Source organism: Gadus chalcogrammus, chromosome 16, assembly GCF_026213295.1.
Source record: "Gadus chalcogrammus isolate NIFS_2021 chromosome 16, NIFS_Gcha_1.0, whole genome shotgun sequence".
NCBI lineage: Eukaryota > Metazoa > Chordata > Actinopteri > Gadiformes > Gadidae > Gadus > Gadus chalcogrammus.
In genome coordinates this window covers 11,040,774-11,068,602 of record NC_079427.1, presented here as the reverse complement: position 1 = coordinate 11,068,602, position 27,829 = coordinate 11,040,774, and the positions used below count along the sequence as shown (strand labels likewise).

Genomic DNA, 27,829 nt, shown 5'->3' with positions numbered 1-27,829 from the left:
GGGTAAAACATTCAAACGTGTTGAAGAAATGTAGAATTTAAAATCCATTTAATCAATTAACAAGATATCACCAAGGCAAGCCCAAAAAAATCGTATCTATACAAACACATACAATATACATATATTTAAAATCTTTATATATCACTATATTTATATGTATATATATATATATATATATATATATATATATATATATATATATATATATATATATATATATATATATATATATATATATATATATATATATATAGGAAGAAAGTAAGAATCAACATATCCACAAACATGGAAAATAATATTTAATGGCATTGAAATAAATCCTATAAATCAAGTTTACAATTAAGGGGGTCATTCCAACACACAGGTCATTTGGGAGATAAATGCCATTCCTGGGCTCACATATAGGATGTAGTTTATTTATTGGGCTGTTTGTCATCTTGGCCATGAGGCTCATCATGACAGCTCCAGATGGAACACTTCTGTCCTACCATTTTAGAAATGTTCTGCATACGTGTTCTGAAGGCAAACAAATAAGTGATTAAAGTAGCAGTAACAACATCATTCTTTTTTAATAAACCCTTCAGATTGAGGTGCAGGGACATGTCAGAGCCATTCTTATGTCAAAAGCAACTCAAATGAAGGCCTATCAATAAGGCCTTAATAATATAATAATAAATGTTCCCTTTTTTTCATCAAATAGTAAAGTTGGTTTTGGAATATCTTAATTGTATTGTTCGGTGCCAGGGCAATACATCCCTTTTAAAGAGTATTTGAATCTGGGAATGAGCAATCAAACACTTAAATCATAGGCCTACCTCAGCGATAGCGCCACAGGAGGAGATCAAACGCAAGCAGTTTGGCAGAGTGACACCCCCTGTTCCAATTTTAACCTTTTAGAAAGAGCAATTGTAATGACCAGTGTTTCACCAGTGATGGCACTGTTTCAACGGATTGATTTCAGTGTTTGGCCTCCACTGTTCTCTCTTCCTAGTGATCACCAAATGGTAGAAATATAGGCTATTATAACCGTAATTATGTCTGTGTCCATTCATTTTATTATTTTTTTTTTTACTGCTTTTTGTAGGCCTATCTGGTGAAATCACGTTGAAATTGTAGGTTTGGTAAGCCATTACAGGCAGGCCTAAACACACCCACCCACCCACCCACCCACCCACCCACACACACACACACACACACACACACACACACACACACACACACACACACACACACACACACACACACACACACACACACACACACACACACACACACACACAAACTACATGGCAAGCATGCATGCATACCCTTAGATTTTTTTTTTACATTCGTTGGGATATTCCATTGTTAAAACATGAATAAGTGCTTAATCAACTAGGGACATCCATGAAAACAAACACGGTCCGAATCTTCAGATCTCTTCATTTGGCGTCAGAACAAGGAGCAAAAAAAACAGAGTTATGATGTGAGACTACAACTCTGTGGCTCTGTGCATAGTTAGATTTTTATTCGTCATTGGTACATCCGGGGTATTTTAATTTTTGATTGACAGTTGCCATGGTAACAAGCCAGAGCATCGCCATTTTGTCAGAAGGGTTTTTTTCCCCCCCAGCCTCAGTCTTTTCAAATCTTCTCCCTTCCCGCCGGAATAATGCTGTCACTGGATATATGTTTGACATTTTTCGATAAAGAAACGCGTCGAGTGGAACGGATCATGAAAATCAAGAGGCAAACGATCTATTAAGAGTTAAGGCGGTTAGGCGGCGGCGGCGGCGGTCCGCGTCTCCGGTCCACCGGGCCGGTTCACTGCGCAGGTTTGGACCGCGCGCCATTTTGTGAAAATTGACATAAAATTCTTATCCAAAAAATTATCAGAGGACACGCTTTTTGCGACGCGATCCAGACCTCCGGGATTCAGCCGAGCGGTCACGTCTGTCGAAAAGATACCCGTCGCGGAAACTAGCACTAGAGACACGACAAATCGGAATTTACGACGAGGTTTATTTAGCGGGCAGCTCCTAATCGTTAGCTCGGAGGAAAGGAGCTAAAGCTAGCAAACGGGGCTAATGCTAGCCGCGTTCATTTTGTCAACTCGCTAGCCTAGCCCGTTCGGCTAAGGTTAGCTAGTGAGTAATGCGTGCTAGTTAACGTTAGCGGGCAGCTAGTCACCAGCTGATTGTTCTCAAAGACGCCTTGAGTGGCCCGTTCGGATTCTGAGCAAACTTAGTGCGCTGGGCATGGTGGAGTAGCCGGCCGCGGATGGTTCTAGACCTCGCCGGGGTGAAGAGGAAGGGGAATCGGGTTTAACGTCCCTGGCTAACAGCGCAGGGAGGGGAGAATCTCAAACTGGATAAGTTGCCTCATCATACAGGTTATTGGACTTTAAATGAAGATCGTGCCATCAGGGGTAAGTGCAATCTTAACCATTTTTAAACCACGCTGTTGTCCAACTTATTCATTTTTTCCCCAGCCCTTGACGAGTCCGCCTGTCTTGACCGTAGACGGAGCGGCTCGGAGGGGCGACGGCACCGTCTGCCGACAGTCACACAGCGCTGCTGGTCAGGGATATGACAGCCAGCTTACATTTACCGTCCCCACCGTCGTCCCTGTGGCTGGTGGTACCGGTCCGTCCAGGCAGTAGGTCAACGAACCATTGTTAACACTGGACAGGACAAGCCCGGGCGCTAGGTAGCTAGCAGTCAGCCCCATCGCGCTGTGGGTTGACGGGCACCGCTCACCTTGCGATCTATGAGATCATTTTTTTAATGATAGCCGATGTGCTGTGGGCTATATGTCTCGGTACTTTCACTGTTGCCGTGTGTGTTTTCACTGTGGAGGTGAGCCCACAGCCACCTTTGCTAATTTGGCTAACCATCGGGCTAACCTGGCTAGTGGTGGAGGCTGGCTTGTTGACGAGCCCGCTGAAAGGGCCCGTAACCCGCTGGCTGCTGGGCACATCGTCACTAGCTGCACGGTGGAGGGCTGAGAGGTGGACTACTCGCTTGTCCCGCAGATTTGAGCTTGACGGTTAACGGCGCTGGCTAACGTTGAGTGGAAGCGGCCCCGTACCCCTGATTCGTGGAAATCGAGCTGTTTTTGCAGGTTAAAATATTGCAATATTGCGATATTTACACACGGTATGTAGCGGATGGAGACGGGAAAGAGGCTGAATATGCTTTCTGAATTCCAGCCATGACGAGATCTAGCCCATCGACTGTAAGTACAGTGCTGCCATGGAGCCCGATGCTCATGAATTACGTCTATGGATGATTTTGGCCTTTGCATGTTTATTTGGCGTTTAAATGGTTGTTAATATATGCCTGGTGTGAGAATGCGAGGTAAAGAGTGTTAAAGATGTGATTTGGTCCTGATACGTGACGGCTAATAATAGCTAGCTAGCTATATTTACACATATTTAGGCCCCGGTGATGCTGTGGTGAATAGACGGTACAGAGGGAACTGTTCATAAGTCGGTACTGAAAACGGAAAATGATCTCAACATGTATGCTGTGGTGGATGTATTATTGCATTGTAGATTGTGTCTGTGTTCAGACGAATTGGAGATTCCTCGGGTTTGTGTTGGTACTTATTGAACTTTGGTGGAGCATTGTTGGAGCATTTTCAATTACTGCCACAAAGAATGTATCCTAACAACTATTCTAAATGGGATATATATTTTTGTTTGATCCCTATCAGATCGTGATATCTTCACCGACTGACACCTTTTTAACATTTAAAATCAGACATGCTCAGGGGAGGCATCCAGTGATGTTAAATCCACAACATTTGTCTTATCTGATGACCATTGCCTTATTCAGGCCGCTTCATTTCATATATTTAACTTTCTTTTAGAAATAGCCCACATTTGTGTTCAAGAACATTCCAGGGAACAAATGCTATTAACGGGAGAAAAAGTAAACAGCTCTCTGACTGCCTGGCATCTTTGACCTGCCTGACATCTATAAACATATTACATTACACATTTTAAATGTATATTGTTAGGTTTACCTAACAGCCTATGAACTAAAGTTGAACCACAACAAAGTAAAATCCAAGCAAAGATTACCATGGATAATATTTTGTTTTTACTTTTTGTAGTCTGTTGAGGTTCGCTCTCGTCCCAGGATGATATGAAATTAATGCAGGACAAGATGCATCCAGATTAGCTGTCAAGTACATCAACCTTTGGAGGGAAGGCACAATAATATTTGAACCAATAATTATAACTTCTTTGGTGGACACAATGTTTAATCTTCTAAAAACTGAGTGGCTACAACATGCACATTTCTATATTAAACTGTAAATCTACAAATTGGTATATTGGGTCCTAGTTATGGGTTTGATGGCCTTTCACCCCTTCATACATACAATAGATGTATGCTTACTTTATGGCTGTCGCCTCCTAACCTTAAATTAAGCATTGTTGACATTCTGGGCATGAAATTGCGTTTAAGGAAGTGGGTTACAATCCCATGTCTGTCTGTTAACTTGATAATACTGCAATTCATTTATGTTAAAAGAGCGTTTAAATCATACATACATATATACTTTTGTGAAATGCTTTGTAAAATTATCCATCTCAAATTCAATGAAAATTTCTGCTTTTTAATTTTTTATATATAAATATAGACAATTCAAATACAAATAATTTAATATATACAATTATTTCTTATTTATAAATATATATTTATGGGACAATTTGACATTGTACATCTATCTTTCCATTCCACAGTCTGCTCCTTGCCTCTTATAAATCCTTTATTTCCTTCACTGGACCTGTATTCTTCCCCTTTCCTCAGCTGGGTCAGCTTTCTAACGTTTTCTAACGCTCTCAGATGGAGTGCAGGTTTTGGGCTGTGCTGCTATTTTGCTGTCAGGCTCTTGTGTTGAAAGCAGCGTCTAAGTGTGCCAAAGTTCAATTTTATTTCTTGTTTATTTCTTGTTTTCTCATTGGAAAATGGGAGCAGCTCTGCCCTGGCAACAAAAGTAGGCTATTTGCATACTGCGTTGTGATTGGTCTGTGCATTGATGGGCTTGCCAAATCACGCTGTATCTCTGTGGTGATAGGCTATGCTAATTAGGTGCTGTTGCTGGGATTCTGAATAGTGGTTACTGTGTAGCACTGGTGAATTGTGTTGTCTGGAGAGAGATGCTGATAGCTGAACATGCTATTTAATATTTTTTTTATTCCTTCTGGCTTAAAATGAAGGATGATTCACTGTACAGTGTGGATAGGTTTTATTTTCATCCCTTTTTACTGTTAAAGCCACTCCTTTGGTCCTTTTTTCATGCAAAGGTTGATTTATATGTCTTATTTTCTATTATGTGATCATTCTTTAATGCATTAATGTATTTATTTATTGTAAATTACAGGAAAATAATGATCTTATATCATTATTTGCTCTTAAAACAATGCAGTTTAATATGCTTAGGATTACTGTTGTGTATTCAAACTGTAAAGCTTGATATGCTAACATTTATGCATGCATGTATGTATATACTGTAAATTAGATCTCCTACAGGCATTTGATTCTTTAAACCTAGCTATTTGTCATACAAAAGCCAGTACAGGCACTTCATAGTAACATGGATATCCTTAATGGTTTTACGTGTATTCTTATTTGTTCTGAGATGTCTTGAAGGACAGTGATCTGCCTAATGATGTCTAGTACAGAAAAACCCATAGACCTGTTCTCTAAACACACACAGAAACCCTGCTGCGCGGCTCGTCCAGTGTTCTCCTGTAGCCCACATTGAATTGAGTTAACGTGCAACTCATGATGATCCTAATTCCCTTCAGGAGGAGAGACTTCAGCATGCAAACCTTCGTCCGTCCGGCTTGCGCCCTCTTTTTCTTTCCACACTGCTGGTCTTCAGATGGCTGCTCCAATGCCCCATACGCACCAGCAGTACAGTGACCGCCACCAGCCAAGCACTGACCAATCTGTTGCGGTCTTACCGTACAGCGACCAGACCCAACAGCTCACTGCCAATCAGGTAGAACCCGCGCTCCTTAATGAACGGCTGTTGGTCACATTCTGCCGGTGCACCATAATAATAATAAGCTGATCATATAATTGACATTGTTGCATTTTACCCGGAGCAAGGCTATTTTCTGTACAATACTGTCATGATAACAAAACGAGTTACCGGCCTACTGTCGATTATTGTAATTATTTTTGATAAGTGAGGGATTTATGAAGAATGAAATGCTTTGTAACAAGTTGTCGTCTCCCCCCCCCCCCCCCCACGTAAAGGGGACATTTGATTGCAGTGTCTGTGTGGACATGCTATTAATACGAAGCGTACCTCTGGCCTCTCCTGTTCTTCTTCTTCAGAGGCACATGCCCCAGTGCTTTCGTGACCCAACTTCGGCTCCCTTGAGGAAGCTCTCCATTGACCTTATCAAAACATACAAACACATCAATGAGGTTTGTGTAAACTTTTGGATTTCAATTAGTTTACACAATGACACTTATGTTAAAAAGCTCACAAAGGAGGATTACTGTTTTTCGCTGACCGCCTCTCCTCCGGTTTTACCGCCACAGGTTTATTATGCAAAGAAGAAGCGTCGCCACCAACAGGGGCAGGGCGAGGACTCCAGCCACAAGAAGGAGAGGAAGGTCTTCAACGATGGCTACGACGATGACAACTATGACTACATCGTCAAGAACGGGGAGAAGTGGATGGACCGCTATGAGATCGACTCCTTGATAGGGAAGGGGTCTTTCGGACAGGTGCGTCGCCGAGCTCGTGGACATTAAGATGTTCATTCTGAAGTTTCTTTGATTTGCATTGTCCTTCCTGAAATTCTATTTTTGATTGGTCCTGATATCATTAAATAACGTTGCCAGTGAAATATTTCACGATTTTAATCTGTTTTCCCTATTCCCCTCTGATGTCTGCAGGTTGTGAAGGCTTATGACCGTGCAGAGCAAGAATGGGTTGCCATTAAAATAATTAAGAACAAGAAAGCTTTCCTCAATCAAGCCCAGATTGAAGTGCGGCTCCTAGAGCTCATGAACAAACATGATACCGAGATGAAGTACTACATAGGTATGAGGAAATAAAAACCTTTAATATCTTCACTGTATCCAGGGAAACCTGCAGCTTTGTCACTTATCGTTCCTGCAAATGGTCATTGTTTACTCCTCTCCTCCCCAACAGTCCACCTGAAGCGTCACTTCATGTTCCGGAACCACCTCTGCCTGGTGTTCGAGATGCTCTCCTACAACCTGTACGACCTGCTGAGGAACACCAACTTCCGCGGCGTCTCCCTCAACCTGACGCGGAAGTTCGCCCAGCAGCTGTGCACGGCGCTGCTCTTCCTGGCCACACCGGAGCTCAGCATCATCCACTGTGACCTGAAGCCCGAGAACATCCTGCTCTGCAACCCCAAGAGGAGCGCCATCAAGATTGTGGATTTCGGCAGCTCGTGCCAACTGGGACAGAGGGTGCGTGGCCCGGAGTCTTGACGTTTTATCGAAGCGCCACAGATATTTTTATTTTTTCAATTTATTTAGTTGATGGGGACGATGCTCACTGGTTAACAGACAACTTGCTTGCTGTAAATAAGCCAGGGTTAGCTGCACATGCTAATATCCCGCTGTTGTACCTAGCCAGATCTTAAAAGACCCCATCAACACCCCTCTTTTATTTTGTTACGCGTTCTACGCTAATGCCAACTTAGAGCTGTGGTTAAGCAGTGGTGTAATGACCTTTTTCTCCTTCCTCTCTGCAGATATACCAGTACATCCAGAGTCGCTTCTACCGCTCCCCAGAGGTGCTCCTGGGGATGCCCTACGACCTGGCCATAGACATGTGGTCCCTCGGATGCATTCTGGTGGAGATGCACACGGGGGAGCCCCTCTTCAGTGGAGCCAATGAGGTACGCTCAAACACGTTACGGACCGAGGGTTCAGCTCAAGATTTTCTTGCTGAGGTTAACATCCAGAAGTGGTTGGATGTTTAGACTTCTGGTGTACCCTTTGTAAATACACGGGTTTATATGGCCTACATTTTGTACGATGTAGTCGCTAACCCAACGTTTCCTCCTCTTCAGGTGGATCAAATGAACAAGATCGTAGAAGTACTCGGGATCCCACCGAACCACATAATGGACCTAGCTCCGAAGGCCAGGAAGTTTTTTGAGAAGCTCTCGGATGGTACATGGAGTGTAAAGAAGACCAAAGATGGCAAACGGGTAATCCAATCAGTATTGATGCTATCTTTGCTACAAACCGTCGGATAAAGCATGCGGTTGTATCATCGGCCCGCGCGGTTCGACCCGTCCGCTGTCGGTGCATCGTGTGCTGACCTGGGTGTGCTCTCCCTCTCTCCTTCTCCGTCCACAACAGTACAAGCCCCCAGCTTCTCGTAAGCTCCACTCCATCCTGGGCGTGGAGGCGGGCGGGCCAGGTGGCCGCCGGGCGGGCGAGTCCGGCCACGCGGTTGCCGACTACTTGAAGTTCAAGGACCTGATCTTGCGGATGCTGGACTACGACCCCAAAAGCCGCATCCAGCCCTACTATGCCCTGCAGCACAGCTTCTTCAAGAAGACTGCCGACGAGGGGACCAACACGAGCAGCAGCGTGTCCACTAGCCCCGCGCTGGAGCAGTCCCAGTCTTCAGGAACCACGTCCAGCACCTCCTCGAGTTCAGGTGCGGACCCCTTAATCTGGCTTTGTTATAGACAACGGGGGGTGGATCTTGTACCGCTCAGACCATGCGTGTTCTCCGTGGGTTCGTTGTGATACACGCGTGGTTAATAATAACCTGGGCCCTTTTACCAACATGGCCACCTAATTATCCCCTGGTTGCTAATTGGATAGTTTTGTTAAAGTGTTTACTGCTTTGAAAAGTGGTATGTAAATGCAGATTGTTTTTATTAGGGCTACAGAGGAAGGAATCAAGCAATAGGGATTAAGCTATTCCTCTGAAGAGTTTCTATAAATTCACTACTGATCTTTGTGTTATTATGTTATTATATTATCATATAAGTGTATTATTCTGTGTCTTATTTTACAATAAGATGGTATTTTGTATCTGCAGTTGGTCTCCTAACTCACTGTGTTCTGATCATTGTACTATCCTGATGGTTGTACCAGTGGGCTGTGGCGTGCTCTGCTTGTGTAACAATTTTCCGCTCATGAACCTTGTGTTTACCCCTGAAGGAGGGTCGTCTGGGACAAGTACCAGTGGCCGAGCGAGGTCAGACCCGACCCATCACCACTTGCACAGTGGAGGACACTTTGGGCCGGTCATGCCCGCAATCGAGGGCGACAGCCTCTGCCCACAGGTCAGTCAGGGAGGAAGAGCGTAGAGGATATGGGAAGGTCTATTTCCAGGTCTTGTAATATAACATAAAGAATGACCCTGTATCTGTGAATTATCAACGCAACCACATGTTAACACAATTTGTCATTTTTATTTACTGTTAACATTTAAAAAAAGGTTTTGCATATCTTCGAAAACGGAAGGGACTAACCCCACTTGGAGACATTATTATTATTATCATTATCATCATGTCTTACTAACCCAGAACATTGAATGAGCTCCTCTCAACGACGCTGTGGTGTACTGTAATCCCATCCCAGGTGAGGCAGCCCTACCCTCCTCCATTGGTGTGGGGAGGCGGCGTGGTCCCCGAGTCCGTCACTGGAGAGACCCACCCGGTTCAGGAGACCACCTTCCACGTCCCCCCCCAGCACCCCAAGGCCCTGCATCCCCACTCACACCCCCATCACCACCACGGGCAGATGATGGCCACAAGGCCCCGTCCGCGCCACTACACCTCCCCGACACACAGCTCCTCGACACAGGACTCCATGGAGGTGGTGCATGGCCACCTGTCCATGACCTCCCTGTCTTCCTCTGCCTCCTCTTCCTCCACATCTTCCTCTTCCACTGGGAACCATGGCAACCAGGCGTACCAGCTCCGCCACCTGCCCGTGGGCGCCCTGGACTTTAGTCAGAACGGTGGGCTGAGCATGGGGCTGGGCGCCTTCTCAAACCCCCGGCAGGAGACGGGCAGCATGGCGGCGCACCCCGCGTTCCCCATGGGCACAAACACGGGGCCGGCGCACTACCTGGGGGAGGCCCACCTGGGCCTGAGGCCGGGCATGGACCGAGAGGAGTCTCCGATGACCGGAGTGTGTGTGCAGCAGAGTTCCATGGCCAGCTCGTGACTGCGCTGACATTTGGCTGTGTGTTCCCCCCCCTGTGCGTCATTTTTAAGGTGGTGTTTTTTACTACAAGGTGTGTTGAGAACAAAAAGCTGCTCGCGTCAGAAGGGAGATATCACTGAACCGCTACTACAGAGGAAAAAAAAAACGTTTTTTTTGGGGTTAAAAAGTATATATGTAATTTACATCCGTTTTCTTTTTTTCTTTTGCAATCATTAGGCACAAAGTAATATTGCAGAATAACCATAGTAAGATCGAGACATCCATCTTACCATTTCACCAGTTCCATGTAATCACAATCACCATATGGTATTATGTGGCAAAATCTTCTGAGGAGCATTTCAGAACGACGTTTGAGGCTGGTTTACAGGTAGCCGTCGGTGGTAACGCGCGCGGCGTCCTCTTTCGGTTCAGGCCGTGGAACGTGTGACATTAACCGTTCCACAGGTTGTGGTTATTTTTTTTTGCCCTCTTTTTATTTTTTACTTTTTAATGGAAATTTTACCTAAGAGCTGCTTGTAAATCCTGTAGCTTGACGAGGGGGGGGGGGGGGAGTGTTTGCAGTGATATTTCATGTTGTCGGTCGGTATGGTGTAACTCTGTCAAAAGGGGAGCACACACACACACACACACACACCACGGTGGAGTCCCTAGAGCACGTGCTGGCCAGGACAGAGAGGGGGGGGGATGGGGGTCGGAGAAGGGGAGCAGCAGGAGGAAGGAGACCCCCCCCCCCACCCCCCCGCACGCCGACGCAGACACCGACCCGGTGTCGGTAGCGGAGGGTGCTGGCGCCGCCCCTCGGGCCCCAGGGGCCCGCAGCCTTGCACGCTGCGCCAGGGCCCGGCACAGACGAGAGCGGCGGTGGGCGCGGGCCACGAGAAGACCCCGCCCACGCAGCAGCAGCAGGACAGTCAGTGGCTGGTTCTTGGATAACCCTTTGGCCTTACGACTCACGGACTTGGAATGGAACGGAGCTGGACGTTATTATTTGAATTAAGATGGCTTTTCTCTATTTTTCTCTCTAGACAGCCCTTAATTCTTTAAGGAAATTAAAACAAACATAAAAAGGTAAATAAGAATGGTAATTTGAGGCCTTTCTCTACAAAGTTTTTCTTCTCAAGCAGGGCCCCACATAACAGGGTCTTATTGTACACAACAACCTCCTAAACATTACTTCCTTGAAAATCTTATTCACTAATTAAGGATTTTGCAGTGGAAAGAACTATCTATTCCAGAGTCTACCCTTTTTTTGTTTTTGCTTTTTTTGGTTACTTATCCCCCCCCCCCCCCCTTCCGCTTTTGCATGTAGTTCCTCATCAGAACCACCTGCACAAGTCTCTCCATCCAAAACGTGGAAACGGAAGAAAAAAAATGTTACGTGACTGCCTTTTTTCTCCTCAAATTATGCTGTGAATTTTACAAGAATTTATTTTCCCTTTGGATATGTTTTTATACCAAAGCAGTTGTTTTATAGCATATAGGTGTCTGTAACCAATAATGTAGCAGTTCACCACTTTTGACGCAAAAGTTTATCATGATTATTTTAACGTCAATACAAAAAAAAAAACAACAGCTGCAATATATTACTTTAGCAAAACCGGAGACCGTCGTCGAGAACGTTGGCTATTGTGTATTATGACCAGATTCGTTTTACCAAAACTGTTTCCATATTAATTGGTAGATTATTTTGGGAGTCTTTTAAAAACTTTGGTATGTTTAGAAACATTTGGTAGTTACTCTGCAGGCCCCAGAGTAGCAGGATAGAAGCTGATGGTTTAAAAAAAAAAAAAGAAGAAAAAAAAAGAAAAAGAGACTAATGCGTTCTATTTGTGTCGTATTTTTTCTTTTGCCCCTCCCTCCCCCACCCCATCATACTATTTCAAAGGGTTTTGCTGCCTTTCATACATCATTTGGTCAACGTGCTAAGTTCTGCCATGAATGGAGACCTTAGGTCGTGGTTCTGGCAGGACGGTGATAACTTTGGGAGATCAGAGTTGAGTTTGGAATGGTCTTGTGCTCATGTGGTAGGGCAGATCCCTGTGATTGTGGTCCTATTTAAAGGGAAACCGTTGCCCATAAGCCCACAATCCCATGCTTGGCTTAGGCAGACATGCATGTCCTCTCAGATCATTACAGTCAATAACCAGAATCTTTAGGTTTTTATTTTTATTTTTTTGTTATTTTTTATCAGGGATTTTAAAAAGTGCATTCTTTTTTTCTGTTACTCATTTTTATCAACTTTGAAAAATTTAGACGGAAGAAAACCTGCCCACAACCGCCTTTTAAGCAGAGGCCAGGGTCGAAGGTCATTTTAGTGTCAATTAAGAGGGGAGAACATCATACAGACAAAAATAAATACCATACTTGTTATTTCCACAATATAAATGTAAAGCTACCTATAACTTGATTGGGGTTTTATCTGGATGTCAAGGTCAATTGCAAATTTGCAATCATTTTTCATACCCCATAGAATTTGAGACATTCAGAATTGGCCAGTGACTTGATTACTGGCCCTTCATACTGGTACTTAACATTCCAAAATAAAGACTGAAAAAAAAATTTGACTGCAGTGACTCGTAAGTGTGCGCCTATTTCAGATCATGCTGATTGACCTCTTATTTAGAGCAGTTGTCATGAAATGCAGCCCCTTTTTAATAGTTGAAATAGAATTTATGTATATATTTATATTTTTTTAATAAAGGAAGTATAGAACTCACTACCTTGCTCCTTGCTGGTATGTTGATTATGTTTGTCAATCTGGTGACCATTCGGTGGGCAGGAATTCCTGTTTTCTTAGTGGCAAAACCTTGCCTTTTGGCAGTGGTACTTGACTGCATCAGGACAACATTATGAGGTAGGGTTTGAATCAAACAGGGAAAGCTAGATCTTCAAACCTTAATGTTCACAGGGTATATTGTAAGTGCATGTACATCACAAACTTTACTTTTTGGTTATATGAGAAGCACATGGTTGGAAAAAAAAAAAGGTTCCATTTTCCATAAGCCTGTTTAGTTTGTGGGTTTTACACAAATCAGTATACTTGTTAACATTATCTTACCACCCAACAAAAGTCTCAATCCTCTGATTTAATTTGAATATTTTCCTTCATTTTTTTTATTTCACATTTTATCACTTTTTGTACATGCATCATGCACTATAGAATTGAACAGCATGGGGGAAAGGATAAGTCCATGTATCCACAGATTGTAAGATCTAGTCAAGACTTTGCTGTGTTTATGACAATGCCCTTTGTATTATATTAAGACAGTCTTATGTATGATATATAAAAAGAAGTTAATTGAATTGTTCTGTGTCTTTATTCTTGTCTTTTTCCTGCAAAATGTTCTCACAGTTGTCGGTATAGCTTCATTACCCAACGCCTTTTTATTACATATGTACATAGAACGTATATCGTCCCGTGTCGTTGTTTCAATGGTAATCAAGATGATTGACTACTTCCTATGTTGTACGTATCCCAGTCCATAACCCCATAAGAACGTTAGTTATCTGGGAACGTATCAGTCTACTCGAGACTGTTATTTACATAGATTTCACGTTTAGCAATGCCGTGGCTCGTTGGTCTAGGGGTATGATTCTCGCTTCGGGTGCGAGAGGTCCCGGGTTCAAATCCCGGACGAGCCCGTAGTTTTTTCCAAAACACATAAAAAAATAATTATTAAGGATTTTGGCAGCAATGTTATTGTATCACTACAAGTATTTGCGGGTATCTATTTTTTTGTATCGCATATATCTTAATTTTACCATGTATCATAGAAGTAATTTCATTAAATTACGTTGACGTTTAATAGAGTGCGCCATTATTAGATGTGTATATGATCGGTGCCACGAATACATTATTTTAATTCAGTTTTTATTTATAAAGATAAAGAATAGCGAATGAACTAAAATTTGGGCTCGTCCGGGATTTGAACCCGGGACCTCTCGCACCCTAAGCGAGAATCATACCCCTAGACCAACGAGCCACGTGATATGTTACCAAACCAATAGCAAAAATATTCGCAAACACGATATGACTACTGCTGAGGATTATGTTGCTTGTTATGTGAAAGAATTATAATATCTGGAGCTTACCTTAATGAGGAACTCTATTGGTGGATACTCAAATAAGTTAGAAGGGACACGTGCTATGTGTTCAAGTAACACAGCGTCATGTAATGTCCTATATGTCCAAAGGGCATATCCTCAAATTACATAAACGGTAAATCTGAGTTTAATGTTTATAATCTATCATACACATACACAAGCACAAATGACGGAGGGGTAATACGGGGGGCAGAGAACAGAGAACACAGGCGAAATAATTAGGAATATGTCCTGCAACAAACGTGTGCTTTTGACAAAGATGTCAAAGACAGTTAAACCTAGCTCTGTAGAAGCCATATACCTTACAAACTCTATATTTAAGTGGATCTACCAAAAAAAACACGTTATGAAGAGCAAATTGTGGAATTAATCAAGATCAGTAAAGAAAAGAAAAAAAAAGACATCATCCTGCCCAAAGTAGAGCTTCCGGAAACACACCGGAAGTAGCCGAGCAGAAGAACCACAGTCCGCTGTTTTGAATCTAGCCCGCAGTTTATACTCCCTGTGTACATACCTGTCATTTATATGTACTGGCCGATGTTTTACCCCTCAAAAAAAAAAAGTATAGATTACGACATCTGTCTTAGCCATAGCCTTCTAGTTGCCTAATAAACAAAGCAGCTAATTTGATGTGGTATTTAATGTTAGCTGTGCGCTAGCCACCGTAAGAGGGAGAATGCCCAATTTTTGCGCGGCTCCGAACTGCACGCGGAAGAGCACTCAGTCGGAATTGGCATTTTTTCGGTTTCCAAGGGACCCCGAACGGTAGGAAACTAAGGAAAGATGCCGTGTTTACGGTCCGATGCGACGTGGGGCCAGACAACAGCACGCTGGCTTAACAGCAGTGTAGTAGTGCCTGTAAAGTACCCCACAACTTCACAGCCTGAGAGAATGAATGGTTTCTGCTACACATTATGCCCATTGTGTTTTTTGACTTTCTATTCGTATTATTAAATCATCTAAAGGCCGATGAACGACATGGACAAGGTTGGATGTCAGCTTTAATACCTCACTTAATGGCGCCCCCTAAAGTTTGATAATCCTAGGAATGACAGTTTCGTTTAAACTTTAAACAAATACTACATCTAGTTATATAAGCATATTTTAACGGTGGTATAATGTAACGTTATTTGCCTTCATGTTTTTAATGCCAAAAGGTTCTTACAGTGAATGACCTAAATTGTTACCCTAGTATAAACGTTTTTGTAATAAATGCTTATTTTAATTTGTTTATTTGGTATTCAATCAACTTGTCAAACCTTTATTTGTATTCATTTTGTTCCTGTGTTCCTCCTGTTGTCTTTGCTGCGGTGCTTTACATCCACAGCTTATATTGTTTTCTGGTGTTATTGCATTCACAGATGCCGAATGTGGGTAGAAAACTGTCGCCGGGCAGATCTAGAGGCCAAGACAGCAGAACAGCTAAACAAGCACTACAGGTTGTGTGCCAAACACTTTGACCCAGCAATGGTCTGCAAAACTGTGAGTACTGAACAATGACCCCACACTGAATGTATTCAGATTCAGAACACAGAACATTTGCTGACGGATCTGTTGGTTTTTAATTGTCTGTACATTTCAGAGCCTGTATCGAACGGTGTTGAAGGATACAGCCATCCCCACTATGTTCGATCTGACAAGCCACTTGACAAATCCACATAACAGATTTCGCAAGCAAATCAAAGAACTCGTAAGAAACTATTTTCCTCTGGCATATTGAAATGCAGCTTCGTAGACTTGCAGACTTGCTGATTTGATTAACACACACGCCGCTGCCATTTGTTTTCCAGACGGAAGAGGACATAAGGAAGATTAAAGAGAGGAGATGTAAGTAAACACGAGGTGTTCGTATACATCGTATTGACCTCTCACGGTCAGAGGAGCATAAGCATAGTTCTGCTAAAGGGTTGATTAACATGTTTTATTGTTTCCCCATCCAGTGGCCGTTTCCATCACACAGTTGATCTCCAAAAAGGATTCAACGGCAGAGGACAGCCCCACCAATGACGGCGAGCCCCAGTTGTCCCCGGAGGAGAAGGAGTTCAGAGACTACCTGCACTCCTTGTTCAAGGTATATATAAAGTATTATATAATATAGAATTTTCAATTAGATAATGTTTTATGGATATTATATATTTGATGCATGGTTAAACCTGTATTAAAATATAGCTAGATAATCATATTGGATGAATACGTAATTGGTAATGAATTTAACTATTGATAATTTATGGAATTATATGGAATTATGAGTAATCAGAAGTCTCATAACATTATGGATTAATAAATTAGGGAGAAGGGGTGAGATTAATTACATTTTAATGAATGAATGACATTTTCTTTTCATTCCCCTTTTCAAATGGTGAAGCAAGTAAAGACTTTAATTTGTGGCTTTCTTTGTAGCTAAATGTTATTTAAGTGTAATTGTTTTATTTTTTATTATTGCTTATTCCTCTCTTTTTCATAAACAGGTCATTGTTCTGCTGGGCAAGCAGGGGATCCCCCTGACCACGGGCCGAGCCCCGGACGCAAGCGGGCCCTACTGCAACAGCAACTTCCAGATGCTGCTGAACTACCACATGAACGCCGGGGACGCGGGCCTGAGGAAGCGCTTCGAGGGGACGGCGGTGAACGCGCAGTACCTCTCGGACGTCCAGCAGAGCCAGCTCCTGGAGGTGTGCGAGAACACGGTGCGGGAGGAGATCCTCATGGAGGTGAGGGACAGCCGCTTCTTCTCCCTGGTCACGGGCGACCTGGTGGAGTTCGACGGAGAGAAGCACCTGCCGCTGTTCCTGCGCTTCGTCAACCAGCGCAACCTCCTCCGCGAGGAGTTCCTGGACCTGCTGCCCTTCGAGGAGAGCGAGCTGCTGCTGGTGGAGAAGCTAGAGGGCCAGCTGAGCGACCGCTGGGGGCTGAGCATGGAGGACTGCCGGGGCCACGCCCACAAGGCCACGGGCACCTCCACCACCAAGATGAAGGCGGTGGCGGTGATGCTGATGGAGAAGTACCCCCTGGCCCTGCACATGCCCTGCTCCACCACAGCACTCAACATCCACCTGGCCAACAGCCTGCCCTTCCCCAACGTGCAGAACGTCATGGAGGCGCTCAGGAAGATCGAGGCGTTCTTCCGCCGGCCGTCGGCGCAGGGCGAGCTGGAGAAGGCCCTGGCCAGCTGTTTCCAGGGCAACGAGGAGAAGGAGAGTGCGCTGAAGCAGGCGAGCCGCACCTGCTGGACGGAGCAGCACAACGTCTTCGACCTGATGGTGGACATGCTGGAGTCGCTGGTGCTCTGCATGGACAACGTCCGCCACAACGACGGCGGCAGGTTCCTCGGCGACATCGTCGCCGACGCCTACTCCATCTCGGAGATCCTGGCCGACTTTGAGCTCATCGTCACCATCGTCATACTGAAGAACACGCTCACGTACACCCGGGCCTTCGGTAGGAACCTTCAGGGCGAGACCCATGAGGTGTTCTTCGCCGCCAAAAGCCTGACCGCCGTCCTGCACTCGCTCAACGAGGTGATCGACAACATCGACGTCTACCACGAGTTCTGGTTCGAGGAGGCGGCGGGCCTTGCGGCCGAGCTGGACGTCGCCGTGGCGGTGCCGCGCCTCTTCCTGCGCAAGCAGCGCTCGGCGGACATGGGCGACGTCCAGGCGGAGGCGTACTTCAAGGAGTACGTGACCATCCCGGTGATCCGCGGCGTGATCCAGGAGGTGGAGGAGATGTTCTCGGAGACCAACCTCAAGGCCCTCATGTGCCTGTCGCTGGTGCCGGCCGTCATGGGCCAGATGAGGTTCAACACGTCGGAGGAGAACAACGCCGACGTGTACCGCGACGACCTGCCCAGCCCCGACACCCTGCCGGCCGAGTTGCACTGCTGGAGGATCAAGTGGAAGCACCGCGGCAAGGAGGTGCGCCTGCCCACCAGCATCCATGAGACGCTGCAGTTGCCCGACGTCAAGTTCTTCCCCAACGTCAACTCCTTCCTCAAGGTGCTCGCGGCGCTGCCCGCGCTAAGGTTCGACCACGACGGCGAGACGGAGCCCGCCAGCCGGCGGCTGCGCGCCTACCTGGAGGCCACGCCCCCTGCGCAGCGCAACCGCAGCATGGCGGTGCTGCACGTCAACGCGCACGTCAAGCACGACCTGGACGTCATGGTGGACCAGTACTGCCGGCTGTACCCGGAGGAAGAGGGGGAGGGGGAGCCCGTCGGGGAGGTGGAGCCCGTCGGGGAGGTGGAGCCTGTCGGGGAGGTGGAGCCTGTCGGTGAGGTGGAGCCTGTCGGGGTGGCGGAGCCCGCTGGGGAGGCGGAGCCTGCCGGGGAGGAGGAGCCTATGGAGGAGGACACGCCCACACCCACACCCACCACCACCAAAACCACATAAGGTGCAGCTTGGGTGCGAGAGGCTATTTGAAGACATTTATTACTGACGTTATTTTATTAGGTCGTTATGGTGAGACTTTAATAGCAGATGTATAGAAGAAAACGTTTTTTTTTAACTCCCTGATCCGGAAGAGGGAGAAATGCTGGTTGGTGATGTGCTTCGCCCTTCCACAATGTATAGGGTTGTCAACAGTGATGGGACCGGTACACTGACTCATTCTCTGTTTGGTTTTGATAAAATATTAGTCAGTGTATTTTGGCTCATGTTATGTTCATCCATTTCATATTAAACATAGCCCGTTACATATTCTTTGTCTACATATATATGTTCTTTGTTTCAATATAATTGTATTAAATCCGATTGATTATCTTTAAATGAGTCTTGTTCTCAGAGTTTGGTGGAACCTAAATACAAATAAAATGGAGTAAAGTAGTGCAAGACATTTGGAATGAGTCGCGCAGAACATACCGCCAGTGGCGTGGAAAGCACTTTTCTGTTTAGTGAATCAACAATACTGATGTTGGGAATTGTATGACAAAGTCGAAACACACTTAGGATTTCAAACGGTCACCTGAATGAATATTGACCGCTCCTGCAACCAACGGGTAAGCATCTGGGTGGCAATAGTTGTTAATGCTTATATCTTTCTCTTTATTCTATAGGCTATGATCAATTAAAGGGATGACGCCACATGTGGTTGAGATTTATCACGAATAGACCTGCAAGTTCTTTTCTGTGAGGAGTATCAAAAATAACCTTGACTTTGCCGCCTTCATAGAAAAATACACGTATGCAAATATGTCATTACACTTAAAAGCATTTGCAATTATATTAGTACTGCTGCTTTTTTAATTCGTTTCTTTACCATCCAGTATATCCGTAGTAAACTGTTGATATAATTCCCTAAAGTGTGTGTAATGTGAAGAGAGGGGTTATGTCACCTCGCGGGCCGGGCGGGGACGGACCAGGTGATCGCTGTTGCAAACTCATAGTGCAGAAAGCGGTCATCTCCGAGGTGCATCCATGAGGGTGGGGTCGTTTTGATGCGCCACCAGCAGCAAGCAATGTGCTCCACACCAGCCGACCGCCAAACCCAGTGCAGCCTGAGATGATCTAGTTGCCTTCGCAAAAGGAAGACCCAGTCTACCCGAAATCCTCTCCAGATCGGTTCAGGAGACCGAAGGGAAACGCAGTAGGGTGAATATCTGTGATTTAGAATTTTACTGAGTCAAAGGCGAGGGGCTTGTCTTTTTCAGGTCGCAGATTCGTAAGAGGACAGCAAACTCGGGCCTATTGTGTCGAAGTCGACTGCGTTTCGCCCCACATTAGATTCAATCTGTGTAATATATATTTTTTTGCAAATCTCCATCGATCATGGCCTGGCCGTGCATCACGCGGGCTTGCTGCATCAACCGCTTCTGGAGCGAACTAGACAAAGGAGATATCGCGGTGCCTTTAGTGTTCACCAAATACTCGGATGTCGCCGACGTGCAGCATTTTCCCCACCATCCTCAACCCAGACAGAAGAGGAGCGGCCCCATCGGCATAGAAACGCAGCCTCATCTCGGGGACCAGGAGTCCAAGGCGTCATGTGCCGCAGGGGGCAAAGATGGCTCTGCTTCCGTCACGCGCCAAGACTACCAGGCATGGAAAGTGCGTCCCGAGCCAAGCTGCAAACCCAGGAACGAGTATCACCCCTGTACGGGCCCGTTCAATACGGAAACACAGTATCAGAAGGATTACAAGCCATGGCCTATCCCCAAAAAGGGCGACCACCCTTGGATACCGAAGCCCAGCCCCACCACTACCACCAGCGGACGGAAGGGCATCGCAGGCAGCAAGAAAGAGCACGCTGCGGCCGAGGCTGAGAGCGGCGTGGAGAAGAGTGAGATCGAGGAGAAGGTGCAGGAGAAAGAATTCAAGGAGGTGGCGAAAACAACACCAGCAAAGAGAGAAAAATCTGTAGACAGGAAAACCGCTGAGAAACAGGAGGAGAAGCTGCAGCCCTCGGATGCCAGTGCCGAGAGAAAGGGCCGGGCGGCCGCAGACGCTCTCAACAGACAGATCAAGGAGGTGGTGTCGACGGGGAGTAGCTACAGGTAAGTCGACCTATCAAGGGATCAAGGGAGGGATAGAAATGAAGTGATTTGGGGTCCCGAACTCTGATGAATTGGTGAAATTGAGGCTGAAGCCATGCATATTAGCACCTTGGTAGTTAATAGCGCGCCCCCCCCCTCCCCTGGGGTAATAGGCTATTAGTGCAGGCACGCCTTTTAGTGGCAAGAAAGACAATTTTTTTAAATTAATGTTACCACCATGGATTAGGAACTGCCATACTCAATGTTCTTTCTCAAAGTGTGAAACAAATCATGAGTCGTCCAATTTCTTGATAGATTATGAATACAAGTGGTTGTAAATAATCCATCGTTGATTTGAAGTTTGCTGAACTGGATTATTTTAAACAAATTAAAGGTGGGCTTGATTGTAGGCCTTTTATGTAGATGAGAATGGCTTTGCACGTTTTAGGTAGAATTATCATGGTCAAATGTTGGCAAGATTTGTCTGAACATTTGATCTCTGATATAGCACTGGCTAAGATAATCATGCTTTTTTTAATCAATACATATGCAAACATGTTGACAACAGGTTGACTTTTGTGCAGTCTGACGATAGAGATTGATCAGATAACATGAAGGCAAACGATTTGGTGATTTAAAGCTGCTAGAGCTCATAGATTAAATTAGCTCTTTCCCAAGATAATGAGTATTGAGTCGGTCTGAACATTGCTCATTAGATTGGAACAAATCAAATTTTCAATTGTCATGGTAATAGTTTCCCATCAGAGGTTTCTGCATTATCATTACAAATACTACTATAGGATGATTGAATAGCCTGATGAAGGATTAAAAACGACCATTATTTGCTATATGTGATTTTCTTCAGAGTTTGTTTTGTGAAAGAGTTAGCTTTGTGTCACACTGATTTTGTTGTTCTTCTGCTCCTCCTTCCCCTTGTCGCTCCTCTTTATTCAACGCTTCTTTCCCTCCTCCCCTATCCATCTCCTCCTCCTCCTTTGTTCTTCCCCGTGTCCCCATCTTCCTCCTGCTCCTTCATTTTCCATCTCCTCTTCCTCCTCCATTTTCCGTCTCCTCTTCCTCCTCCTCCTCCTCCTCCTCCTCCTCCTCCTCCTTCCATCTACTCTTCCCAATACTCCCCTTCCCACTCCTCTTCCTCCTCCTCAATCCTCTTCCTCCTCCCCACTCCTCTTCCCCCTTCTCCCCTTCCCTCTCCCCTCCTCCTCCTTCTCCTCTTCCTCCTCCCCAATCCTCTTCCTCCTCCCCACTCCTCTTCCCCCTTCTCCCCTTCCCTCTCCCCTCCTCCTCCTTCTCCTCTTCCTCCTCCCCAATCCTCTTCCTCCACCCCACTCCTCTTCCCCCTTCTCCCCTTCCCTCTCCCCTCCTCCTCCTTCTCCTCTTCCTCCTCCCCAATCCTCTTCCCCTTCCCTTTCCTTCTCCGCTTCCTCTACCCCTTCCCTTTCCTTCTCCTCTTCCTCTACCCCCTTCTCTCCTTCCCTCTCCTCCTCCTCCTCCTCCTCCATCTTCTCCTCCTCCTGCCCCAGGAATGAATTCAAGGCCTATAAGGATGTGAAGCCGACCAAGTCCTTCAAGACGTCCACGCCCTTCCAGCCCCCAGGGGTGGAGGTCCGCAAGGAGACCAGCTACAGCTCCACCTACAAGGGGGAGCAGGGCAAGCTGCTGAACGCCGACAACAAGCTGATGGATCGCCGGAGGATACGCAGCCTGTACAACGAGCCCAGCAAGGAGGCCGCCAAGGTGAGCGCACCCCAGCACATGGAGAGCATTCAGTTAGTGGCAGACACACACAGAGCCATGTGCACAGTGCTGTCCGTCAGGTCATTACATGTGGATTTGGATACTCTCTGTTACTCTCTCTTACATCGCCATCTTGTATTCGCTAAATTTAATTGTAATGCACTGATGTCAGAGAAGACTATCGCCGCTAACCCTCCCCCCCTTCCAAAACCCATTTTTAGGATGACATGACCTTAATGGACTGGTTAGACACAATCTGTTGTATTTTTGTCATTGCCCTCAAGGTTGTTTTTTCTTCACTCTTTTAAATAGCTTCACAGCAGTCATGGGTGGGGCATATAACGCAAGAGAAACGTTAACGTGTTAAATAACATAACATAACATTACCCTAACCCTATAAATAAAGTATAGTAGTTTAAAAAATACATTATTACTACAAAGGCTGCTATCTGGCTGTTAATAATGTAATTACAATTATTTGAGAAAAAACAATCAGTGCAAGTATTTAGAAAGACAAAACAACGTCAATAATATAACATTAATCATTTTACCCATGCTACATTTAGAATTTTCTTTTCGTGAAATCTTCCATCTAGAATACAACTGTGAATGTTTATCGTGTAACATTTATCTGTCAAGTCCACATCATTGTGGTGTGAATAGATGTCCTCTCTCCGCATGCATGTTAACATAATGTGTGTGTGCATGCCGTGTGTTTATTTGGCCACTCCCTCTCTCACTCTTGTAGGACCTCTCAGAGAATGAAAGCAGCTCTGTACTAAATCTGCTGTAGTCAGGTGTGTTCCCTATTTTCTATGGAAGGCATGGAGGTTGACCTCAGATTTACACGTGCACACAAACATGCACTTGTGCGTGCACACACACATACACGTGCACACAAACATGCACTTGTGCACACACTCACACACAAAAACATGCACACACACACAAACACGAACATGCACATGTGCACACACACATGCACACACATACACACACACTCTTCAACACACATGCACACTCGTGCACACAGTCACATACGGACATGCACGTGCACACACATATACTCATACACACACACACAATACCAAACACACACACACACACACACACACACACACACACACACACTTGCCACTCAGTTACTAGTCCCACCCTTTGACAAACTGCAACTTCTTCACTGTATGCCCACCTTCCGTTACTACCTCACCACCTGTTGATGAGCTGCAGTCACTCCAGGGACTAACATACCAACTGCAACGTGTTCTACTGGGTGTGACTGAGTGGACGGATGGATGACAGGTGGCTCACATTGAGTCCAAGTGGAAGAAGCCTATTGCAATGTAACAGTTCACTGTTTCTTGTTACCACTTAGCAATAGGTTTGTAATGGCAACACACACATTATTCACATATGTGGTCTTAGAGTATATTTGAAACCAGACATGTGGATAAGTGCGTGGCATTTGGCAACGATACCATTCCATGCCATCAGCGTTTAACATACCATATCGACTGTATAACAGGAATGTTGGTATTCTCCCATGGCCAGGTGTAATCATCACAGGTACAGAGCTTTGCGCTAATCACCGAAACACCAAAAGAATGGCATGGATCCACACGATCTTTACAGAGTTACTCGCGGCTCCATTCCCACTAACCGCATTATGCAAACGTCACTCTCTGGCGACATTTGGGCAATCATGTGTAATGACAGGATAACGGGGGTATGTATTGCATGATAAGAAAGAAGCCTAAAGCCAGAGAGGCCTCCTATTACGAATGAATACAAAGATCGTCATCATCAGTGATGTATACATCTTTTATTATTTTTACGATTTCGCTGCTAAATCTGCTAAATCGGCTCCCCAGCAGGTCGACAAGCCAGCGTCTCGCTCCAAACCAAAAAAGACACCGACCACCACGACGGGAAGAATGGTGAAGAAAACAAAGGAGAAGCTAGCTGCCGGTGCCCAGCCGGCCAGGAAGAAGGCCTCTTCCCCACTCACCCCCACGCCCGAGGGCGTGGTCACCAAGAAGAGCAAAGAGATGAGCAACAGACTGGCCGAAGCAAAGCACTGAACACATCACCCTCGGTGTTCTCCATCCTAATCCTCATTGTCCCCTGTCCAGGTGCATCTCACTAACCTGTCTCACCCCTCTGTCTGGGCAGACTGCTCCTTAATACCCGGCTCCCCTTTGTCTCTGTGGCTGCTCACACTGGTATTCTGTTTAGCTCCTCAACGGTGGGAGACGATTATCGTGTGGTTGTTTGTTGTATGTGTGTGAGTGTCTTAACTGCGAACCACCTCGTGGGTGAGGCTGTTTTGTATGTGTTTTCTACACATAGCTGCTTTCTCTATATATCTGAGCACCTTATTTGCACACATTTTGACATATGTATGTACCTCTATATACTTTAAACTCAAGCTAAGAATCTTAAAGCCATTGATGTACATTTTAGCAAACGGGGGGGAGACCCTTTCCTTCCCCCCCTTAAAATCGAAATATCGCAATCTCTTTGAAACGCTAATGAGACGTTAAGACTGTCCACACTGTCAGTGTTTTTATTTTCAATTTCAGAAAGTGTATCGACTCCTATGGTCTGCTGCTGATTCAAAATCTAAACTGCTGTTGCATTTCCTGGTAACAGTGCCCGTGCTGTATGGGCCTGGGCTCCATTTCACTGTTCGGGGAGAGATCTGGTTTCATCCGTTTGGTTGCTAAGGAACCAAATGTACTGTAATATAATTGCCACAGCTTGCATGGACGAAGACTCAATTTTCGGTACCAACAAGTACCACACCTTGTAGTAGGACATATAGACCACGTCTGTTAGCTTGTGTAGGACACCGTCCATGGGGATTTTTCTAGGGCGTTTGAAGACCTTTCTACGTATAATGCATGTTGTTGGACCCTCGTCAACGCGATGTAAGGGAGTAGACTTTGACAAGAGATGCAGACTAAGACGCTAGTTAAGCAGCTGTTCAGTGCTACGAAAGTAAACCCACCAGCAAAAATAGTTCTGCCTTCAAACGGTCACACCAACACTGGGATTTCTTGTTGAATTCACCTTCACATTAGAAACTATAACCGTGTGTACAGCACAGTCTTTGTGTGACACACAACAACCTAAAAACATAAAGGACCCCTGTAGAAGTGTATGACATAGACAACCCTGTACTGTATTTACTATGACCCCTCACTTTCAATGGTCTACCGTTGCTGCTGTAACACGACTATAAAAACGGGGCCACAATCTCCAAGCCACCGTCCGAACATCCTCTGCTTGTGTCTAAGATGAGATGGCAGTATCTCAACCTTCCCGTGTCTTGATTGTACGCACAGGCCCCCTCCGCCCTGTTAAAAAAGAAAAATCCTTGCAGTGTGATTGGCTGACAGGTTTTGAGTGCCCGGACTAGTGCCAGTCGCGTTTGGTTGTGCCTCCTCTTTGCTTGGCTTCTGTGAATGTGTGCGTGTCTGTGTGTGTGTGTGCCTGAATATGCGCGTGTATGTAAGGCGGCTGTGCCCCGCAGTCTGCTGCTTGCTAGTGACCCACTCTGTGTGCTGCTAGCGTGCACGATACCACCTGGTGCTATATCTTACCTTACCGTGTTGGTGTGATGATGTGATGCTTTGTGTGTGTGTGTAGAGGGGGGGGGGGGGGGGGTCAGACCACCATGGAGGATGTGAATATACTGATGCAGATTGTGGTTGTGGTGTTGTGCTTGTCCCTCTTCGCTTGCTCTCCGAATGAACTCCTATTAAAACCTTAGAACCCAATGACCTTGTGTGTCTGGTCCGATCTTTTGTCTTGTGTCTGTGTAATTGTGTGTGTGTGTGTGTGTGTGTGTGTGTGTGTGTGTGTGTGTGTGTGTGTGTGTGTGTGTGTGTGTGTGTGTGTGTGTGTGTGTGTGTGTGTGTGTGTGTGTATTCCACCTTATGTGATAATATTACATTTGTAGGTGAATACAATTAGAGATTATGCATATTTTGGTATTTCCGGTCAACATAATTTTAGTGTAAATTTCCTCTGCATGATTGATTATGCATAAACTGATATAGAACCAAATAATGTATTATTGAAATAAAGAGCTTATATGTACGATATAAACATTATATCTCACAAGTACCATGAAATTAGTTTGTTATCCCTTAAACAAATAGATCCAAACAGTGTTCCAGAGATTAAAAGACTTTAGTGGACCCTAACCCTAACACTATTAGTTACATTAGTCATCAAATGTTTTCAATTCATTTGTCATGGATTTTCGGACCATGATTGATCCTTGATTCAATCCATCTTCTCTCTGGCGGTGTAATATCTCTGTTGGTATATTTTTATATTTTCCTCAGAAAACAACAAAAAAAAAGATCTGAGTGGGAGTAATTATCTTCAAACTTCAGTGCAATACCAGGAGGATACTGTTCAACAGTTCAAACAGGGGACAGAAGACTGAATAAAAGCCCTGAAGTTGCCTCCTGACCAGCAGAGTGAGAGTGTGGGTCAACATGTCTCTGTCTGACGTCATGCATGTGGTGCTATCCCCCGAAGGTTAAACACACGCATCCCTGACAACGGGTAATGTTTTTGTTAGACTAGATACAACATCATCATCACTAGACACCAACACACACCCACACACCCGGCCACCAATCCAACCACACACGCACACACACACACACACACACACACACACACACACACACACACACACACACACACACACACACACACACACACACACACACACACACACACACACACACACACACACTGTGTTTATTGTATTAAGATTTGAAATGTGTCCTGTATAAATAGTAAATACAAATTGCAATGGACAGGAATATAATGCTCAAATGTTAATAACGTGATAACTTCCTAATTTAATCATTGAAGCGTGGTGGCCTAGTGGTCAATGGCTTCATCATCCTGGCTTAAGCCGCATTAATAATTCAGGTGTTGTGGGGTCTTGGGTTTGCAGCATTCCATTAAAAATGCAACAGAAGATAGAAAATGGCACTGGAGCCGCCTAATGCAACTCTATCTCGTCCAGACTTGTCTGGGTCTTGCACTCAGATTAGCGTGCTGTATTTAAACAGTGCTGTCGACTTGTTTGCGAGTCACGTTTAAAATAAGGATGAAGAATTTGTAGAGGCATGAGGCTAATTTAAGAAGTGTGTCTCTATTTTGGTCAGTCCATATGGTATCTTCGAAGATGTTAATTTTGAAGGCATACGTCACATTTTTCAACTGTCATTTACAATAACAAGGACTGAAAGGGAATATTTACAGATCCTCACTGTTATAGTTTCCC

At 45.2% G+C, this 27,829-nt stretch overlaps 3 protein-coding genes and 2 non-coding genes across 9 annotated transcripts; 4 read left to right on the top strand and 1 right to left on the bottom strand.

Moving 5' to 3' along the window:
• Nucleotides 1-1,545: 1,545 nt before the first annotated feature.
• Nucleotides 1,546-12,055, top strand: dyrk1ab (dual-specificity tyrosine-(Y)-phosphorylation regulated kinase 1A, b). Of its 2 annotated transcripts, none has more exons than XM_056611036.1 (11): nucleotides 1,546-2,407; nucleotides 5,801-5,997; nucleotides 6,339-6,431; nucleotides 6,549-6,737; nucleotides 6,909-7,056; nucleotides 7,168-7,454; nucleotides 7,742-7,888; nucleotides 8,063-8,203; nucleotides 8,358-8,661; nucleotides 9,174-9,298; nucleotides 9,597-12,055. In XM_056611036.1, the coding sequence occupies exons 2-11, from the start codon at nucleotides 5,878-5,880 to the stop codon at nucleotides 10,185-10,187; spliced, it is 2,145 nt and encodes a 714-aa protein (XP_056467011.1). In that variant the 5' UTR covers nucleotides 1,546-2,407; nucleotides 5,801-5,877; the 3' UTR covers nucleotides 10,188-12,055. The 2 variants fall into 2 exon arrangements, with proteins under 2 accessions (XP_056467011.1, XP_056467012.1); XM_056611037.1 differs by lacking the exon at nucleotides 1,546-2,407 and adding an exon at nucleotides 2,418-3,216.
• A 1,702-nt stretch (nucleotides 12,056-13,757) lies between these two features.
• trnap-cgg (transfer RNA proline (anticodon CGG)) lies at nucleotides 13,758-13,829 on the top strand. The gene has a single exon. It is a non-coding gene; the product is annotated as a tRNA-Pro (tRNA).
• Nucleotides 13,830-14,098: 269 nt separating this feature from the next.
• trnap-agg (transfer RNA proline (anticodon AGG)) lies at nucleotides 14,099-14,170 on the bottom strand. Its single transcript has one exon. It is a non-coding gene; the product is annotated as a tRNA-Pro (tRNA).
• A 494-nt stretch (nucleotides 14,171-14,664) lies between these two features.
• thap12b (THAP domain containing 12b) lies at nucleotides 14,665-19,410 on the top strand. Its single transcript, XM_056611197.1, has 6 exons — nucleotides 14,665-15,056; nucleotides 15,653-15,773; nucleotides 15,874-15,981; nucleotides 16,082-16,118; nucleotides 16,232-16,362; nucleotides 16,760-19,410. Exons 1-6 carry the CDS (start codon nucleotides 14,968-14,970, stop codon nucleotides 18,677-18,679), a joined length of 2,406 nt encoding a protein of 801 aa, XP_056467172.1. The 5' UTR covers nucleotides 14,665-14,967; the 3' UTR covers nucleotides 18,680-19,410.
• Nucleotides 19,411-19,708: 298 nt separating this feature from the next.
• map6b (microtubule-associated protein 6b) lies at nucleotides 19,709-26,000 on the top strand. Of its 4 annotated transcripts, none has more exons than XM_056611513.1 (4): nucleotides 19,709-20,778; nucleotides 22,299-22,512; nucleotides 23,261-23,309; nucleotides 24,387-24,470. In XM_056611513.1, the coding sequence occupies exons 1-3, from the start codon at nucleotides 20,054-20,056 to the stop codon at nucleotides 23,303-23,305; spliced, it is 984 nt and encodes a 327-aa protein (XP_056467488.1). In that variant the 5' UTR covers nucleotides 19,709-20,053; the 3' UTR covers nucleotides 23,306-23,309; nucleotides 24,387-24,470. The 4 variants fall into 4 exon arrangements, with proteins under 4 accessions (XP_056467488.1, XP_056467489.1, XP_056467487.1 ...); XM_056611514.1 differs by having other exon boundaries at nucleotides 24,384-24,465; XM_056611512.1 differs by lacking the exon at nucleotides 23,261-23,309 and having other exon boundaries at nucleotides 24,387-26,000.
• Nucleotides 26,001-27,829: the final 1,829 nt, after the last annotated feature.

What these genes read in the sequence shown, in the direction of transcription:
- dyrk1ab (XM_056611036.1), top strand. Translation starts at nt 5,878, where the DNA reads ATGGCTGCTCCAATGCCCCATACGCACCAGCAGTACAGTGACCGCCAC. An exon ending in TCTTCAGTGGAGCCAATGAG is followed by an intron (nt 7,889 to 8,062) that starts GTACGCTCAAAC and finishes CCTCCTCTTCAG; the next exon opens with GTGGATCAAATGAACAAGAT. An exon ending in CAGCACCTCCTCGAGTTCAG is followed by an intron (nt 8,662 to 9,173) that starts GTGCGGACCCCT and finishes TTACCCCTGAAG; the next exon opens with GAGGGTCGTCTGGGACAAGT.
- thap12b (XM_056611197.1), top strand. Translation starts at nt 14,968, where the DNA reads ATGCCCAATTTTTGCGCGGCTCCGAACTGCACGCGGAAGAGCACTCAG. An exon ending in TTTCCAAGGGACCCCGAACG is followed by an intron (nt 15,057 to 15,652) that starts GTAGGAAACTAA and finishes TTGCATTCACAG; the next exon opens with ATGCCGAATGTGGGTAGAAA. An exon ending in GCAAGCAAATCAAAGAACTC is followed by an intron (nt 15,982 to 16,081) that starts GTAAGAAACTAT and finishes TTTGTTTTCCAG; the next exon opens with ACGGAAGAGGACATAAGGAA.
- map6b (XM_056611511.1), top strand. Translation starts at nt 20,054, where the DNA reads ATGGCCTGGCCGTGCATCACGCGGGCTTGCTGCATCAACCGCTTCTGG. An exon ending in TCGACGGGGAGTAGCTACAG is followed by an intron (nt 20,779 to 22,298) that starts GTAAGTCGACCT and finishes CTCCTGCCCCAG; the next exon opens with GAATGAATTCAAGGCCTATA. An exon ending in CCAGCAAGGAGGCCGCCAAG is followed by an intron (nt 22,513 to 24,383) that starts GTGAGCGCACCC and finishes TCGGCTCCCCAG; the next exon opens with CAGGTCGACAAGCCAGCGTC.